The sequence below is a fragment of the Thamnophis elegans genome, chromosome 6 (assembly GCF_009769535.1).
Source record: "Thamnophis elegans isolate rThaEle1 chromosome 6, rThaEle1.pri, whole genome shotgun sequence".
In the NCBI taxonomy this organism is placed as follows: domain Eukaryota; kingdom Metazoa; phylum Chordata; class Lepidosauria; order Squamata; family Colubridae; genus Thamnophis; species Thamnophis elegans.
The window spans coordinates 99,234-116,913 of NC_045546.1; the positions used below are offsets into that span (position 1 = coordinate 99,234).

The window sequence follows — 17,680 nt, forward strand, 5'->3', positions numbered from 1 at the left end:
AAAGGGGAGGGAGGGCCTAGTCTGCACAGGGGAAGATGCCGTGGGGCCCAGGGTTTGTGCGCAGAGCCAGGCCCGGCTGCTCTTTCACCTGGGGCTAACCCTGGCTTTGCATCCCAGGGTGCTTGCCCTCCTCGGCCTAGATGGGCCCTTTGGCTGTGCAGCTGGGGCACAGAAGCTGCTTCTCCTGGGGAGTCGGAAAAGCCCCCCTCCCCGTGGGCGGCTCCAGGTGGGCGGTGGGCCCTGAGAAAGATATCCCCATGCGGGGGCAAAGGGGGCCAAGGGATTTAGTCAGGATTGGACGGTGGTTGAAAGGGGTTTTGAAGGAAGTCAGCGGCCACAACTGGGACCTGTCATTAAGTGAAGCGGTGGCTGATTGAAACCGTGACTGTCCCTTGTGGACCTGATTGCAACCTTCCTCCGTTCTGCAGAAGCTCTGTGGGGATTTGAGGGGAGCGCCTGAGAGAGAAAGGCTGAAGGGGAGACCCAGCTGAGTCTCCAGGGCGGCTTTTCCTGTGGTGTGGTGGAAAAGACAGAGCCGGTTGGGAACCCCGTTTTCTCAGACCCCTCCCTCCCTCCCTCCCCGTGGCTTCCAGAGACCGGCGGGGGGGCTTTAACCAGCAGCTTCCTTAGCCTTCAAAAATGCACAGGATGGCGACCCCGGAGTCAAGGGCAGTTGGCTGCCACTGGATGTCCAGACCCCCGCTTGGCCCGGCTTCCCTTCTGCAGAGGGGCTTCCTCGAGTTAGTTTTGGGCAGCCCAGCCAAGCAAGGGCACTGCCAGAGCGGGGGATGGTGGTCGGGCCCTCGGAGGGATATGCTCAGCCTGAAGGAAGGGAAAGCCAAGGGCTGCCCGTGGGCCACCTGAAAATGCTCTTCAAACGTCCGTAACACACAGAAGGCAGAAGAGGCTTGTTCTCCGTGGCCTCCAAAGGCGGGACCTGAACCCAGAGCTTGGAAATGAGGGGAGTGGATTCAGGTTTAGATGGACGTTAGGGAGGAGGAGGAGGAGATGGTCCTGCACAGAGCAGGAGGCTAGCTTCCCTTCTAGCTTTAAAATCAGAGATGGCGATTGTGTTACCAGGATACGAATTAAAGGCTGTTTTTAGAAGTGTCTTTCTGGACAAAACCCCAGACCGAGAGGGTCTGCAAGAGGAGAAGCCTTCTTAGGATGACTCACACTCACACACTCACACAGGCTGGCAAGGCCCTTTTGGCTGGCCTTGAAAGATAGTGGGGACACTGCCCACCTCCCTTCTGAGCTCTTGGTGCCCTGCTCCTTGGCCAGGCAGACAGACAGGGAAGAGGAGCCAGACGCCAAGATGACCCAGGGACGCAGAGACTTGAGCGGCTCCTGGATCCGCTCTAAGCACCACCATAGCGGTGACCTTCCCGCCACGTGGCAGGTGAGATCCAGATCTCCCTTCCTGTTCCCCTCCAAAAGCCCTATGGGCAGCCCCCTGACTGACTCACCAGAGGTAGGAGGCGGCCTGTGTCCACGGAGCGTAGTTCTGTCGGTACAGCAGGACCCCATGGAGGACGAGCAGCGAGAGTTGCTTCTCTGTGTCCAGGTTCTGGACCTGTCCCTGCAGCCACTGGTGAGTGTGGGCCAGGATGCCTTTTAGCTCCAGGGGCATCTCGCAGAAGAAGGTGGTGGCATTGCGGTGCACGGGCCCTGGGCACGTGGAGGAACAGAAGGGCTGATGGGGCAGGGGATCAGTTGGGGCGCTCGGCTCTTGCGGTCCACATCCTTTCCCCTTTCGTCTCTGGGGGAGCGCCTATTGCCCTGGCCCCTTCAGAAGAACAGCTATACCTGGCACAGAGTTGTGGGCATCGAGTGTTGTGATGAGCCAGAGCCGGAACTTGGGGTTGACTTCCAGGGGCCCCGCTCTGCTCAGTCCTGCACCGGAGAAGAGGGAGTAAGGAAGTGTCCTCCTGTGCTCGCCGTAAATGAGCTTCCTCAGCCCTTCCCGCCTCTGACCTGCTGTGGTAGTCAGTACCAAGTCCAACTGCAGCAGAACCTCAGGGTCCCAGCTGTTCAAGAGTTGGCAGTTGTCCAGGACCAGCCACTTCCCCTTCTTGGTGCAAAAGGGCAGCGTTTTCTGGACACGCTGGGAGGCATCTGGGGTACCAAAGGAGATGACGACCACTGTCCCCTGCAGGGCAAAACAGCCAGTGAGGGGCATGGAGATCCCTTTGGGGCTGCCCGCCCCTTCCCTCTCTTTCCTGCCAGGCTCCACTCACCCGCCGTCCCCGCTGGGCTGCCATCTGCTGGATCCAGAGCAAAGGATGCGTAAAGGAAACCTGCGATCTGGCCGGGGCCCTGACCAATATGATTGGCTTGTTGGCGCGGCTATAGGAGTAGGGATTGATGGCTGCCATTTTTTCAGTGAAAGACCAGCCCAATAAGCAGGTGGTAAGATCGGAGACCAACTGGCACAAGGCCCCGGGACATAGAATGCGCCAAAGGATGGCACGCTGGAAAGGGCTGAGGTGCGCATGGCTGGGGCACAGAGCCGGCCCCACCACCGTGGAGGGCAGAGAGAAGTACTCCTGCCACTGCACCGCCTTCTCGGCCAGAGAGGCCAGCAGTCCATGGAAGCCAGGAAGGTTCTCCAGCAAGATGCATTCCTCCCAAGCCTCTGCACTCACCCAGTCGGGGCAGGGCGAGCCGGGTTCCAGGGGCAGGAGGAGGGCCTTGGCAGCGGGGTCTTGCAGGCCATGGGTGAAGGCCAGCCACTCCAGAGGGCTGACGTCCCCCGCCACTCTCAGCATGGCCACGGCTCCCAGGAAGAAGTAGAGCGGGCGGTGTGCCTCCTGCAGGCAGGGCAGCGCCTGGGTGAGCAGCTGCCAGAGCACCATCCTGCTGAGCTCCAGCAGCCGGGCCTCCAGGGACTCCTGCTTGCTGGCCTCCTGGCGCTTGCCTGTGATCAGGGCTTGCCGCACGCGGCTGATGCAGAATTCGGTGGGGAAGCGGTAGAGTGGGTGAAGGCGGCCCACTTGCTGCAGCGCCTCGTGCAGCCCCACTGCCAGGCAGGCCACCGGCCGATACCTGCCACACAGCACAGCCTGGTCCTGGTACTGGGAGACCATGTTCCTGTGCGTGGCGTGCAGCGCTTGGATCTGGGTCTGGAGGAGATGCACAATCGGCATGAAGTTCTCTTCCTCCAGGAGCGACCGCTGCGGCTGTGAAATCAGGTCCATCAGCTCCTCCTGCAGGGAAGGCGGGCAGAACGGGGAGGAGGACATCATGGGGTTGGCCCAAAGGACTGACCAGGCTGGATCCCAGAGGGAAAAGGGCTGGAATTAAGAAGTGGCCCTTCTCTGTGCCGCCTGCCCCCTGTTCCCCGCTCAGCCTTCCAGAGAGGCCATCAAGGTCTGTTCTAAAACCAGTTGCCAGGCGGGAGGTGGCCGGGAGCCTCTGGCTGGCGCGTCCTGGCTGGGGAGAGGTTGACCAAGGCGCTGGGCTTTTAGTTTTTGTTTGGTGGCTTTATGGTCATGGTGAGCCAGCCAGCCAGCACCGTGTTTGAAGAAGGCAATAGCAATAGCAGTTAGACTTATATACCGCTTCCTAGGGCTTTCAGCCCTCTCTAAGCGGTTTACAGAGTCAGCATATCGCCCCCAACAACAATCCGGGTCCTCATTTCACCCACCTCGGAAGGATGGAAGGCTGAGTCAACCCTGAGCCGGTGAGATTTGAACCGCCGAACTGCAGAACTGCAGTCAGCTGAAGTGGCCTGCAGTGCTGCATTTAACCACTGCGCCACCTCGGCTCTACCTGTAAGGGTAGCCATACAAGTCTCAAAGATAGGCTTCCACCCAGGGAATCACCTCCGTGGCCTCCAGCTTGCCTTCCAGCTGCAAGATCCCGAGATACAAGATCTGCTGGTTCTTCCGGATCTCCGGGCGCTCCACGTGCAGCACTTCGCCCAATAGCCGGTCCTCCAGGGCCTCCCGGCTGAGGCTGAGGTCGATGAGGTTCAGCCTCTTCAGTAGCGAATGGTCAGCCTCTGCAAAAGAGAAGAGAAAGACGGGAGGGGTGGCCCACCAGCCCCCCCACTCTCCCCCCTTTTTGGTACTGTTGGTCTTGGGGTCTTCACCTCATTTTTCAGGATTTCCCAATTCTCCTTCAGGATTTCCATTCGTGGAAGGTGATTTCCAACTTTCCCCCAGTTTATGAAATAAATTCTCTTGAAAAGTTGAAATGTGACTCCCATCAGTCTGCCCTACTGGAATACAGGGAATCCCAGGAGCCACTTTTCACCCGGGCCCTCCCCCCCCCGCCCCATTCCCTCCCTCCCCCCTATCAGGGATAGGAAGGGGCCAGTCCCAGGCTTCCCGATTCACCTCATGGAAAAGCCCGCAGTCTGCTGACCCACCGGATCTCCCGCTGTGCTGCAGTTTGATTCACAGCTGATGGTCAGAGCTGAAATCCCCTCTCCCCTCCCCCCCTCCCCAAGGGCTTCTTGGATGCTTGTGAGATATTTGCAAAAATGCCTCAACCGGGTCACCCTTGTTCCTTTTTCCTTTAATGTTTACCCAGATGCTTCTCCCTTCCTCCTTTCCCTTTCTTCTTCCCTTGCCTCTCCCCCCCCTCCTCCTCCTCTCTTCCTCTTCTCCTTCTTTCTTCCACCTTCCTCTCCTCCTCTCTATCTTCCTTCCCTCCTCTTCCTCTCCTCTCTTCCTTTCTCTCCCTCCCTCCCTTCTCCACTTTCTTCTTTCCTCCTCTCCTTTCCCTTCCTTTTACCCTTACCTCTCCCCTACTCCTCTCTACCCCTTCCTACCCTCTCTCCTTCTCTCCTTCTCCCTTCCACCTTCCTCTCCTCACCTCTCCCTTCCTTCCACCTTTTCCTCTCATTTCCTCTCTTCCTTTCATTTTCTATTGTTGCAGGTCTCTCTCCCAGCTCTTAATTTATATTTTCTTGGGATGGTATTTCCGCAAACCCAAAAATTGTCGAATATCACTTCTCGTTCCTTTTCCTTCTCTCTCTCTCTCTCTCTCTTTTTTTTTTTAAAAAAAGAATATTTTTCTTTTTGGGACAAAGACAGACAACTCATAACACATAGAACCTTCTTCAATCACATGCAGCATGTCGTTTGGTTGCAGAGTTTTTGCGCATCATCTCCATAGTCCCCACTTTCAATTGTATATAAAATCACAAATTATCAATCTAGTATTTATGTATACGTTATCCAGATGCTTCTGACACGAGCGGTCACCAAATCCCATCCTGGGCAGGGGATCATTATGGATCGATCGTTCTTAATATCAAATCATTCTTGGCATAATGCGAATGTTCTATCAAGAACGATCCCTTTCGGGGAGGGGGGGGGGTCTGGTTTTTCTAAATAAATTACACCTTTCCAGCAGTATATTTTTCCACACCCTTCAGGGGTGGGGGGAGCCCCTTTCCCTCTCTGCACAGTCTTCCTTGTGGTGGACTGAACCTCTATGCCCACCACCCATTTCTGGCTATTTCTGTCATTCTCCTCTTTTACACAGCGGCTGAACTCCCAAATGTGACACTGGGTCGTGTATAAGAAAAACAAGCTGTTAAAAATATTGAAAAATATTCCATAATAAAAACAAACAGGGAAATCCTTTACGCAACTATCCATCTTCTCATCCACACCTAAACCTACCCAAATTCTGGGACAGCAATTTGGGTGATCCTGGTCGGTTCCTTTCTTACCTGCAACCAAGGATTGAAGAGGCAGCTCGGTGCACAGATACAGGGAGAAAGAGGGCGGGATGGACAGGTGCTCGGCCTCTGCTCCATCCTCCTCGGAGGCAGGGAAGAAAATTTTGCCCTCTGGGCAGCCCCTAAAGGATTCCTTCTCTATCAACTGCTGGAGGGCCGGACACCAGGGAACGTCCTTCTCAAAGTCCGTCAGAAGCACAGGGCTGCCTGCAAGGAGGAGGAGGAGGAGGAGGAGGCGCTCAGGGTCGCCCTGTCTGCCTCTGCCGAACTTGCCCCAGGCGCCACGAATCTTGTCCCGGGTCTTGCTCACCAAACTTGATCGCTGCCTTGAGGCTCTCCTCGAGGTCAGGGCTGGTCAGGGACAGGATTTCCACGTTGTCCTCTGGGATCTCATCGCCGCCCCCTTGCTCCACCATGTCCGGCACCAGATCAGACAGGGCCCGGGCCTGGGACTCCTCTGCAAGGGAGAGGCCGATGAGCACCGAGTCTGGGAAGGCCGTGTCGGAGGGGGGGGGGGCTCCCCTCATTCGCTCACCTGCTTCTAAAGAGGAAGTCATCAGCAGCCACGTCTGGGCCTGCTTGTCCGGATCCACCAAGAGAGGCCACCGGTGGGCCCGCAGGTGGACGCTGGAATGAATGATCATGGCAACGAGGCGGCTCTCAGCATCCTTCGGCTTGTAGAGCCGATCCCAGAGGCGCTGCTGCTGAGTCGAACTGAGCAAAGCGGCCACCTTCAGCGGCTTCTGCAGCGGGAGCAGGGGCGGGCCGGAGGGTGCCTGGCCCGGGCAGGACAATTCCTTCTGCAGGAGCCAGCTGACATCACAGGGGCCCAGAAGAACCTGGGATCCTTCGCACACGGCCTCCCACTTCTCCAGCAGCTCTTTCCGCCGTGGTGGAGCAAAGGCACCCAGGTACGAGATGATAGCCGAGCAGAGAAGGGCATTGCCGTGCACCGTTCTCTGCTGGCACTCCAGGTCCTGGGAGAGAAGAGGAGAGGCTAGAAGGCGGCCCTTTCCAGGAGAAGGCAGAGCCTCCGGCCTCAGCTGTTACCTTGGCTACGGCCGTCCAGCTGGCCAGGTGCTCAGCCACAGAGCTCTCCACTGTGCTGGCCTCCTCTTTGGCCTGCAAGGATTGCGTGAGCTGCTGAAGCAGCTTCTCCTGGTGCTCCTGCTTCTGCCTCAGCTCCCTGAGGCGGGCCTGGGTGGTGTCCCGCAGGTACTCCGAGTGTAGGCGCCGGTCACCCAGGCCGACTTTCTCCACGTTGATCTGGTCCTCGCAGGACTGCAGCTCCAGCATGGCCGGCTGCCACTCCTGCAGCGCCCACCGGTACCAGTAGACGGAGCAGATCCATTGATACAGAGCTGCGGCCGCTTGGCTGGCATTCTGGATGGCAGCCACAGACAAACCCTCCTGGCCAACCATTTCACCCAGAGCCTGGAAGAGCTCCGCGCCGAGAGTCTCCTTGGGGTAGAAGACCAGATCCTGGAAGGGAGAGAGGTCTGGGAGAACAAGTCGAGCCTTTCTGCTGGCCGCCCTGGGTGAGCCTGGGGTTTCCCTGGGCCCCGACGAAGTCAGAAAGGAGGTGACCCCTCCCAACATGGCAGAGAGGCCTCGGGGCCCCTATGGCCCTGCCTGGCTCGGAGGCAGGCCACTCCTTGCCCCAGGCATGGGGAAGAGGCCATCACACCTCTGGGGCTGGGCTCCCGGGGCCAGAGTGGAAGCAGTGAGCCCATTTCATTGGCAGAAAGGCTGCAGCTTTTCCAGGGCCTGCAGAAGGACGACTGTTGTACTGTTGGTGACATATGTGCTTGGGCCAGATGTTGATAGAGATGATAAAATGAGGGAGAGAAAATTAGATAGATGATAGATGGGTAATAGGATTTCAGTAGCCAACCAACTTGAACTGTTAAAAAAGAAGAGATAGAAACAGCCACCTCTAGTGATCCCTCCTGGGCAGCCTCTTCCGAGAAGGCAGCTGTCATCTCAGCCTCGGCGCCTTTTAGAGCAGGATCAGAATAACCAAGTAAATCTAGCTGGCTTCTCACTGTCCCCATAGTTGCCGTGGGTCGCACCTTCCCTGTGGCAAAATAGCCTTGTGGTGTCACCGGAGGGGGCGGAAATCCCCTCTAGAGAACAAGCATGGTGTGTCTGGTGTTGACCATGAGAAATTGAGGATGGCTAGCCAATCGGCCCTTAGGCTGTACATATTCGCTTTGTGGCACAGATTTATCCAGCTGAGTTGGATTCTAAATGCTTTTTCATGTGTGCGATTCATTGAGACTTATCCAGTGCCAGAGCCGGTGGGAGCAAAGGAAGGAGAGAGGCTGGACAGGAGGAATGAGGGGCCAGCCAGCGGAAGAGGACGGGGGGGGAAGGGAGCCATGCCTCCTTTGTGGGAGACCTTCACAGAGGGGAGGGCTACTGTGGGGGTCTCCCTTGAGCAGAGCTCATTCTCCTCTACGATTCTGATGTATGTGTGGCCGCTCTCTAATGGGGGCTGCTGGCTTGAAAGTCAGCCTGCGCCTCATGGTTGAAGGGCCAGAAGCCACATGGAGAGTCCCGAGCACTGACACCAACTGGGTGCTTGCCCCCCCCCCACCCTTGTTTTCAGCCCAGCCCTCCTCACTAGATTATTGTGGCTATGAAATAAAGGGAGCAAATCTAACAAGTAATCAAGAAATAAACTGCAATTTGCTTTCTCCGAAGAAAGTTCTTGTGAGAATCAGAAAGGACCAAGAAGGGCAAAGCTGCACACACCGGAAGGAAGGAAGGGAGGGAGGGAGGGAGGGAGGGAGGGAGGGAGGGAGGAAGTCTGCACGTTTCTTTGCAGTCTTTCTGGGCAACTTACATCATCAGCCAGGGCAGGATGGAAAGGGGGGGTCCAGGAGGGGGGGTCTCACCTGGTAGAAATCCTCCCTGTTGAGCAGAAGCTTGGCGCTCTCCCACCCGGGCTCCACCTGGAACATCAGGCAGAGGGGGTCGGTCACCTGGACCACCAAAGCGGGGGGTTGCCGGTAGCTCCGCAGCTCCTCGATGTCCTGCACTCGCAGTGCGGCCAGGGCAGCTTTGTAGTCCTGACTCACCTGGAAAGAAGTGGGAAGTAGATGGAAGGAGGAGCCACATTGCGATGTCACAACGTGTGGCCTTGATACTCCGAGACCACCGTTGACACTTTTGCCGCTGGATGGTCCATTGAGACCTAAACCGTCCCGTAGAGATGGTGATCAGGAAGACAAAGCCTTGCTGGTCTCAGGGATATAGCAAAATCCCTGATAGACCCAAAGGAAGTGCTTCAAGCCGGCACTAAACAGGCAGCCCCCAGGCTGATGAAATCAGAATGCTCCGGAATTAGTAATTAAATAAATTTATATGCCGCCCAATCCCGTAGGACTCTGGGCGGCTTACAGAAACAAGATAAAAGTTAAAAAAAGAAAGATAAACAATTTAAAAACAACACACCATACATTCCGTCTAGGTTGGGCTGGACCTTGTTCGTGAAGTCAACAGCCCCAGGCCTGCTGGAATAGCCAGGTTTTCGTGGCTTTTCGGAAGGCCGAGAGAGTGGGGAGGGTCCGGATCTCTAGGGATAGATCATTCCACAGGGCTGGAGCAGCTACAGAGAAGGCCCTCCCCCGAGGGGCCGCCAGCCAGCATTGTCCGGTCGACGGCACCCGGAGAAGGCCCAACCTGTGAGATCTTATCAGCCGTTGGGAGGTATGTGGCAGGAGGCAGTCTCTCAGATATCCAGGTCCTAAGCCATGTAGGGCTTTAAAAGTAATGACTAGCACAGCCAACAGGTGGTGTTCTAACGTCAGCTGCGAATCCAGGAGGACACCCACGTTGCGGACCCTCTCTGAGGGGTGTAAAATTTCACCCCCCAGGCTAAGGGATGGAATATCTGGACCATCGTTGGGGGGCAACATCAATAGCCACTCGGTCTTGTCTGGATTGAGTGCGAGCTTGTTTACTCCCATCCAGACCCTGACAGCCTCCAGGCACTGGCACATCACTTCCACCGCTTCGCTGAGTTGGCACGGGGCGGACAGATACAACTGGGTATCGTCCGCATATTGGTGGTATTTGATCCCATGCTGGCGAATGATCTCACCCAGCAGCTTCATGTAGATGTTAAATAGGAGGGGGGACAGGACCGAGCCCTGCGGCACCCCATATTTAAGGGGCCTAGGGGTCGACCTCTGTCCTCCAACCAACACCGACTGCGACCTGTCCGAGAGGTAAGAGGAGAACCACCGTAAAACGGTGCCTCCCACTCCCACCTCCCCCAGTCGTCGCAGAAGGATACCATGGTCGATGGTATCGAAGGCCGCTGAGAGGTCAAGAAGCACCAGGATAGAGGAATGTCCTCTATCCCTGGCCCGCCAGAGATCATCGGTCAGCACAACCAAAGCAGTTTCAGTGGAGTAACCAGGCCTGAAACCCGACTGAAAGGGATCTAGATAATCTGCTTCATCCAAGGTCCGTCGGAGTTGAAAGGCCACCACCTTCTCAACAACCTTCCCTACAAAAGGGAGGTTGGAGACAGGACGGTAGTTTTTAAGGATAGCTGGGTCCAGAGAAGGCTTCTTGAGGAGGGGTCTTACCACCGCATCCTTTAAAGGCTGCGGGAAAGATCCCTCCTGTAGAGAGGTGTTAACAATCCTCTGGAGCCAGCCTCGTGTTACCTCCCTGCTGGTCGAAACCAGCCAGGAGGGGCACGGGTCCAGTAAAGAGGTGGAGGCACTCACCGCTCCCATGGCTTTGTCCACTTTCTCAGGAGTGACAAGCTGGAACTCGCTCCAAGAAATCCGATCAAGGCCTACCCTTGGCATCTCTGCTGGTACTGTCCAAGTGGAGTCCAGGTCCGTCCGAATCTGAGCGACTTTGTCCGACAGAAACTGAACAAATTCCTCAGCTCTTCCCTGTAAGGGTTCCCCCGCATCCCTCCCTTTCAGGAGAGAGCGGGTTATCCTAAACAGGGCGGCCGGGCGTGATTCTGCGGATGCAATAAGAGCAGAAAAATGAGTACATTTTACCCCCCGTATCGCCACTAAGTAAGTCCTAATAAAGGCTCTTAGTTGTGTTCGGTCAGATTCGGAGTTACTGGCCCTCCAGCGTCGCTCTAGGCATCTCTTTTGGCGCTTCATCTCCCGGAGTTCCTCAGTAAACCAAGGGGCCCTCCTGGATCCATTGCTGCGGAGAGGCCGCAAAGGCGCAATCCGGTCAAGAGCCCCAGCCGCCGCTGTATTCCAAGCAGCGACCAAGGACTCTGTCAGATTGTGGGCAAGGGAGTCAGGTATCTCTCCAAGCTCCGTCTGAAATCCCAATGGGTCCATCAGGCGCCTGGACGGAACCACTTAATCGGCTTTGGTTTTCTACCAAAGAGGCAAATTAGAGACAAATTATACACGCAAAAGGCTTTTGATAACGTGAACTGGTTATTCATGATACAACAAATGGAACTAATGAACTTTGGCAAGAACTTTATTCAAGCTATACAAACAGTATACCACAAACAGCTAAGATAATGATAAATGGAGAATTGACAGATCCTATTGAAAAACAAGAGAGGTCCGAGACAAGGCTGTCCATTGTCACCGCTGCTCTTTGTCCTAACTCTAGAAGTTTTAAACAGAAGAATCAGAGAAGAGGAAGAAATAAAGGGAATGACTATTAAAAAAGAAGAATACAAGTTGCAAGCCTTCACAGATGACTTTGCCTTCATCCTCGAGGGGCCATTGGAATCTACACCTAAATTAATAGAATATATTGAGGAATATGGAAAAGTAGCAGGTTTGAAAATAAATAAAGACAAAACAAAAACCATGACAAAGAAGATATCAATAAAGCAGAAAGAAGAATTGGCAGAAATCTCAGAGATGCAAGTTACGAACAAGGTCAAATATTTGGGGATCTTTTCAACAGCTAGATGCAGTACCCTCAAAGAGGATAATTATTTTAGATTGAAGCAACAAATTGCAACGGACCTGGTGAAATGGCAAAATATCCAACTAGCAATGATCGGGAGAATTTCTACAGTTAAAATGAATATTTTACCTAGAATCCTATACTTGTTCCAGACAATCCTAATTAGGTTGGGAAAGGATACTTTGAAGACTTAAATAAAGTGGTGTTGAAATTCATATGGCAGGGGAAAAAAGCAAGAATAAAACGCAAAGTGTTGCAGGACGCTAAATCAAGAGGAGGGTTCGGACTACCTGATTGGGAACTATACTACCAGACAGCTAGTCTAACGTGGATTAAGGAATGGGTAATGTTAAGAAATGGTAGGGCTTTTCAATTTAGAGGGTCACGACTTGCTGTTGGGATGGGATGCTTTTTTATGGTCTAAGGGAACTAAAGCACACGGTTATTTTAGGAGGCATCATATAAGAGAGGCTCTGTTATTAAACTGGGAGAAGGTTAAGAGGCTACACTATTTAAAAATTCCAGTCTGGATATCAACCATTGAAGCTTTTTCATATTCAATAACATACAAGAAGGAACAAACAGTTACGTATGCTGAGCTATTAAATACAGAGGGTGAACTCAAATCTATACAAGACTTGAAACAAGGAGGTATTGAAGTTAATTGGTATTCATATGTGCAAATACATTCTAGGTATAATGAAGATCAAAAAAAGGAGTGTTTTTATGATAAAATGACTGAATTAGATAAAATCTTAACAGGTACCGATGAAAAGGTAATTTAAAAACTCTATGGCTACTTACTAGAGGTGAAACTCCATGAGGAACAAGTCAAAGAAACCATGTTAGCCAGGGGAAAAAACTTTGGGCATGGGATTGAATTAAGAGAAATGGCAAAAACTGTGGACTCAAAACTATAAAATGACAATGTCAATTGCATATAAAGAGAATTTGTATAAGATGTTTTACAGGTGGCATCTATCCCCATCGAGAATTGCAAGAATGTCCAAGAACAAATCCGAAAAATGCTGGAAATGTCATCAGACACCGGGCACATACTACCATATGTGGTGGACTTGTGCCAAGAGCCAAGGTGGCGCAGTGGTTAAATGCAGCACTGCAGGCTACTGCTAGATCAGCAGTTCAGCGGTTCAAATCTCACCGGCTCAGGGTTGACTCAGCCTTCCATCCTTCCGAGGTGGGTAAAATGAGGACCCAGATTGTTGGGGGCAAGAGGCTGACTCTCTGTAAACCGCTTAGAGAGGGCTGAAAGCCCTATGAAGCGGTATATAAGTCTACTGCTATTGCTATATTGCTATTACTTGTACCGAAGCAAAAAAATATTGGACTAAAATCCACATGTGGTTGGAGAAAATGATAAACATATAGATAGATTTAAAACCAGAACTCTTTCTATTGGGAATAATACCAGAAACAGACAACAAGGACTTGAAATATCTGATCGTGAATATTTTAACAGCTGCTAGAATTGTATTTGCCAAAAATTGGAAAAACGAGAAAGTACCATCTCAGGAGGAAACTATTCGGAAAATAATGGAATGTGCCGAAATGAGTAAGCTTACATTTGAAATTAGAGAACAAGAGGATGAGCAATATTATAAAGTGTGGGACTTGTTTTACCAATGGTTAGATAAAAAAACCTGGGAATGAATCTGTTTACGTATGTTCTAATAACTTTTTATTTTTTGTCTTTTTTTTATTTTTCCTGTTATGAAATAAGAGTACTACCTATATGATATATAAAGGACAATATTGTTGTTTTTTTTAATGTATAAGAGTGGGATGATAATTGTATGTAGTGTGTAGTGTGTGTATGTAGTGACCATTTCACATTAGAAAGATCTTTGTATATTAAACAGATTAATGATGAATGATGAGGAAGAATTGATATATACATGAATTGAAATACTTAACTACTATATGGACGAATAATTAATAATGGGAAACCATCCTTGGAAGTCTGGACGATTGGAGACATTATGGTCAATTGAAAATATGAATGCTTTATTATAAACCAATGGGAATTCTTTGTCCCAATCTTCGCTTTTTCTCTTTAGAGATAGGTGATACTATAATAGTTCAAAGACTTATTGTTATTTGATAGATAATTATGAATTTAGGGAAATAAGGATTGTTACAAATGAAATAATATTAATGGTAATCTGAACGTATAATGCTCAATGACAGCGAAGCATTTAGCTATGTTTAATGTGAACCAGTGATGTTAATCCTAAGTTTAAGAATTGATGCACAAAAACTTGTAACCAAACGACACGCTTGATGAAATGGAGGAAAGTTGTTCTTTTTTTCCTCTCTTGCTTTGTTTTTGTATGCGTTGTTTTGTTTAAAAAGAAGAAAAATATATTAAAAAAGAGGAAAAAAGTTTCTTAGGGCAATCTTCTAAAAGGAAAAAAAAAAAACCTCACCAGATGCAACACTTTCACTTCTCTCTCTTTCCGGAGCCCCCTCCAACTATGTCAGCCTGGGGGCTGCCTGTTTGCCGCTGGTTGGAAGCGCTTCCCTTGGGTCGATCAGGGACTTTGCGATCATGTCCCTGTGACCAGCAAGGTCTTGTCTTCCCAGTCACTGTCTCTTTGGGACGGTTTAGGTCCTGCCGGACCGTCCAGGTGCAAACGTGTCATTGGCGGATTTGGACTGTCGAGTCCGCACAATGTAACGTCGCAACGTTGGCTCCTCCTCTCCCAACATAATTAAAACAGCTGTAGTCATATGAAGGAGGAGGTGTGATGATAGTAATATATACAAATATATCTGATGTAAAATATATAACTTGATATGAATCATAGGTGATGACGGTGGAAGGGATGCACGAAAGTTCTTTGTAACCAATTGACACACTTTTTACAATTTGAAATGGAAGATGTTTTTATGGTGTTTGTTGTGTCTTGTTTGTTTGTGTTTATTCAAAAAAAATTATTTTAAAAAAAGCTAAACTGAAACCATGAAGAAATGTAGACAAAGACTTCCCAATCGTCGTGAAGGTATTTCCTGATTATGGAAGGCCAAAGAAGGGGCTCCACTGAAGAGACACTTGCTTGACACTCCCTGCTTCTTAGCCCTGGGGGAGGGGGGAAAGCCGGGAGCCCAGCCCTTCTCACCCATGCAGAGCCACCCCACACCCAGTGCCTGCCTCCCCACTCAGCCTGGAGGAACATCTGGGGCCGGGGTGGGGGGAGGAAGGAGCTCGTTTTAGATGTGAGGAACGCAAATGCACACACAGGCACCACCGCAGGCTCACAAACCCCGGAGCGAGCCAGCTGGAGACTGGCAGACCCACCAGCCCCAGCCGTACCTTCTTCATGGCCATCTCCTTCTTCTTCTCCAAATTGTCTTTTTTCTTGGTCAGGAAGTTGATGCGTTCCTCGAACTTCTGGCACTCTACCTCCTGCTGCTTCAGCACCTCTTGTTCCCTTTCCACCTCCTTCTGGCTCTGGGCCATTTGCTGAAGAAGGGAAAGAAGGGAGAGCGGCAGCCGGTCATCCTCGGAGCAGAACAAGGACTGGCAAAATCTGGGGCCACCGTACCCGGCGCCCCCCTTTTTTCATCTCAATACATTCTTTCTAGTTTCATAGAAGAAAGCTAATACCAATTTACAATGCAAATTGAGAAAAAGTTAGAAAATTTGACAGCAGCGTAACCTCATTCTTTTCTTTTTTAATTTATATTGAGAATTTTAGATAAGGTAAAAGATAAATTTAAAGAAAAGAAGAAAGAAAAAGGTACAAGAAAAAAGAGAACATTAAAATTATGAATACACTATTGTTGTTGAAATATATTTACCAGTATTCAGCTGGGGGGGGGGGGACAATTTATGTGATTGTTTCTTGGTTTTTTTAAGCACTTTTTTTTGGTCTTGTTTACTTTTGCTTTATTTTGGTTTCCCTTTTTTCTGTTGAAGTTTATATTTTAACTTTGGAAATAAAATTAAAATTTTATGAAATAAAAAACAGGAAAATAAAGTTACAAAATACGAAGACTTGCAACTGGTCCTTCAACAGATACGGACCAACACATCGTCTGCTCCCCCTCTTCATTTTGTGGAAAGGGTCCCGGCTGGAGTTATTGGGGCTGGGCCGAAGTCAGGCCAAACTCTGGGGTTGGCGCAAGGGTGACTCCCCCTGCACAGCCCAGGGTCCAGAGGCAGAGCAGGCTATCGCCATTATACGGGCCAGAGGGACCGCTCTCCCCTCGGAGGACCCGTGTACCTGGGTCACAGATTGTCTTGAGAAGCCAAGAGTAGCTCGCCTAGTGGGAGGCTTCTCCCAGCATCTCAGGGGGGGGGGGGGGGGGGAGGAAGGCCACGTTCACCAAGTTTTATTTTATCCACAAAAAGTCACCGTTACTCAACAAAAAGCAGTCAATAATCCAACTTTTGTCCCTTTTTGCTGACTATACAGTTTAGTAATCCAGCTCTGTCACAACCCCAAACAAACTTGCAATTGTGCCTCTGAGCCCTCGGCTGCAGTGCCTCTCGGCTGGCCGTTTCCTCCCTGGAAGCTCCTGGGTCTCCGCGTGAAGCTGACCGGACAGCCCCACAGCCCAGGAGGAGGAAGGGATCCTTGGAGCCGGCCCCAAGAGGTCTGTAAGGCACACAACTCAAACGGGGCGATTCTGAGTGGTGTGCAACAGAAAAATAAGCAAAAACCAAATCTAATTAAATCAAAACGTATCTAATATATAAAATATAAAATGGCTTTAATGAAAATATCCAAAAGGGGATTCAACTCGACTGGGACAAAAACTCCCCAACATCCGCAAGATGGAGGACTTTCCTGGCGAAGGATTCGGAGGAGGAGAAGCAGGGGATGCTCTGGACACTCCCAAGGCAGAAGATGAGCCCTCGGCTGCTCCCTGTGCATAACTGAACCACCAGCCAAACTGCGCCCAACCCTCTGCGGACATGCACGGGGGCTCCGAAGGATTCCGTGGGATTCTTTGCTTCCACGCGGTGGAGAGCTTGAGATGTGGCAAAGGAGGGGCTGCCCATCTGACAGCCTAGGCTCTCCAACCATGAGCCACCTCAGCTGCTGCGCTCACCCTGAGCCCGAGGCCACTTCTGTCTCTGAGACGGGGGGGTCGCCGAGGGCAGAGAGCTGTACCTCTATGCAAGGACAATGCAATGCCCTTGCCTGCTCCCGACTCCTGGAGCACAGCTTAGCCCCTCCTGCTTGCCTCTTGGGAGCGGAATCGGCCCGGTTTCCCAGAGGGAGGGGGCTCTGGAGCCCCTTGGGCACGGCTCCCCAGGTAGGCCTCTGTTGCGTGGGTCCTGGGGCGTCACAATGGAAACCTTAGACTAAGGTGGCTCCTCTGGTTCTCTGCAGGGACCGCACGTCTCCCATTTGCCTCTGTCTTCTGGGACTGGAGTCTGAGGAGGCCGTTGGAACAAAGAGAGACTGTAAAACCACTTTGCCTTATTACTTCCTGGACTCTTCCAGTTGCCTGTCAACTGGTAGGCAACATTGGAACAGCCTCCTGAATTCCCGGTGTGCTTTGTCTTCCCAGTTTATCTTGAGTTCATCGGCAGATCCTTCCTGAAACTGGCCAATCAGAGCAAGATCATCCCCCGGTCCACTTCTTTGGCCTACGATTATCAGCTATAAATTCATGACTCCGGAGATTTCAGTGCTTCCGTTTGCAAATCTTTTGATTTATTGTGCCTACGCTTTCTAAGTCACCCAAAGCAGCTCTACTCCTCTGCAGGGATTCTCTCCTTATCCAACAAGTGATCGCTGCCCAAAGGGGAGGCACAGCCCATTCGGTGGCCGCTTCTGACAGAACTCCAAGAACAAACTCAATCTTGCTGGCTGACTCACCATAAACAATCCACCCTGGGTTGGGAGGGTAAGAGACTGACCCCTCCTCCTCCTCCTCCAAGAAAGCCCCTCTACCCTAGGCTAGGCTTTCTACAAGAAGGAAGCAAGATGGGTTGGGCCAAAGGCTTGGAGTGGAACCCCCTGCCCTCTCTTGGACCTTGCAGGAAAGGGCGGGGCTCCCTGAGGGGCTTCTCAGCCAACC

At 51.5% G+C, this 17,680-nt stretch overlaps 1 protein-coding gene across 1 annotated transcript in view; it reads right to left on the bottom strand.

Annotated features, from left to right (window-relative positions):
- Positions 1 to 17,680, bottom strand: part of DNHD1 (dynein heavy chain domain 1) — a 51,986-nt gene that overhangs the window by 1,750 nt on the left and 32,556 nt on the right. Inside the window, exons 28-38 of the mRNA XM_032219381.1 lie at positions 14,958 to 15,107; positions 8,599 to 8,781; positions 6,749 to 7,180; positions 6,234 to 6,675; positions 6,009 to 6,155; positions 5,690 to 5,905; positions 3,828 to 4,006; positions 2,241 to 3,209; positions 1,978 to 2,152; positions 1,810 to 1,896; positions 1,470 to 1,671 (exon numbers count right to left, since the gene is read on the bottom strand). Of these exons, the coding sequence (XP_032075272.1) occupies positions 1,470 to 1,671; positions 1,810 to 1,896; positions 1,978 to 2,152; positions 2,241 to 3,209; positions 3,828 to 4,006; positions 5,690 to 5,905; positions 6,009 to 6,155; positions 6,234 to 6,675; positions 6,749 to 7,180; positions 8,599 to 8,781; positions 14,958 to 15,107 (3,182 nt within the window). The remainder of the gene's footprint in view (positions 1 to 1,469; positions 1,672 to 1,809; positions 1,897 to 1,977; positions 2,153 to 2,240; positions 3,210 to 3,827; positions 4,007 to 5,689; positions 5,906 to 6,008; positions 6,156 to 6,233; positions 6,676 to 6,748; positions 7,181 to 8,598; positions 8,782 to 14,957; positions 15,108 to 17,680) is intronic.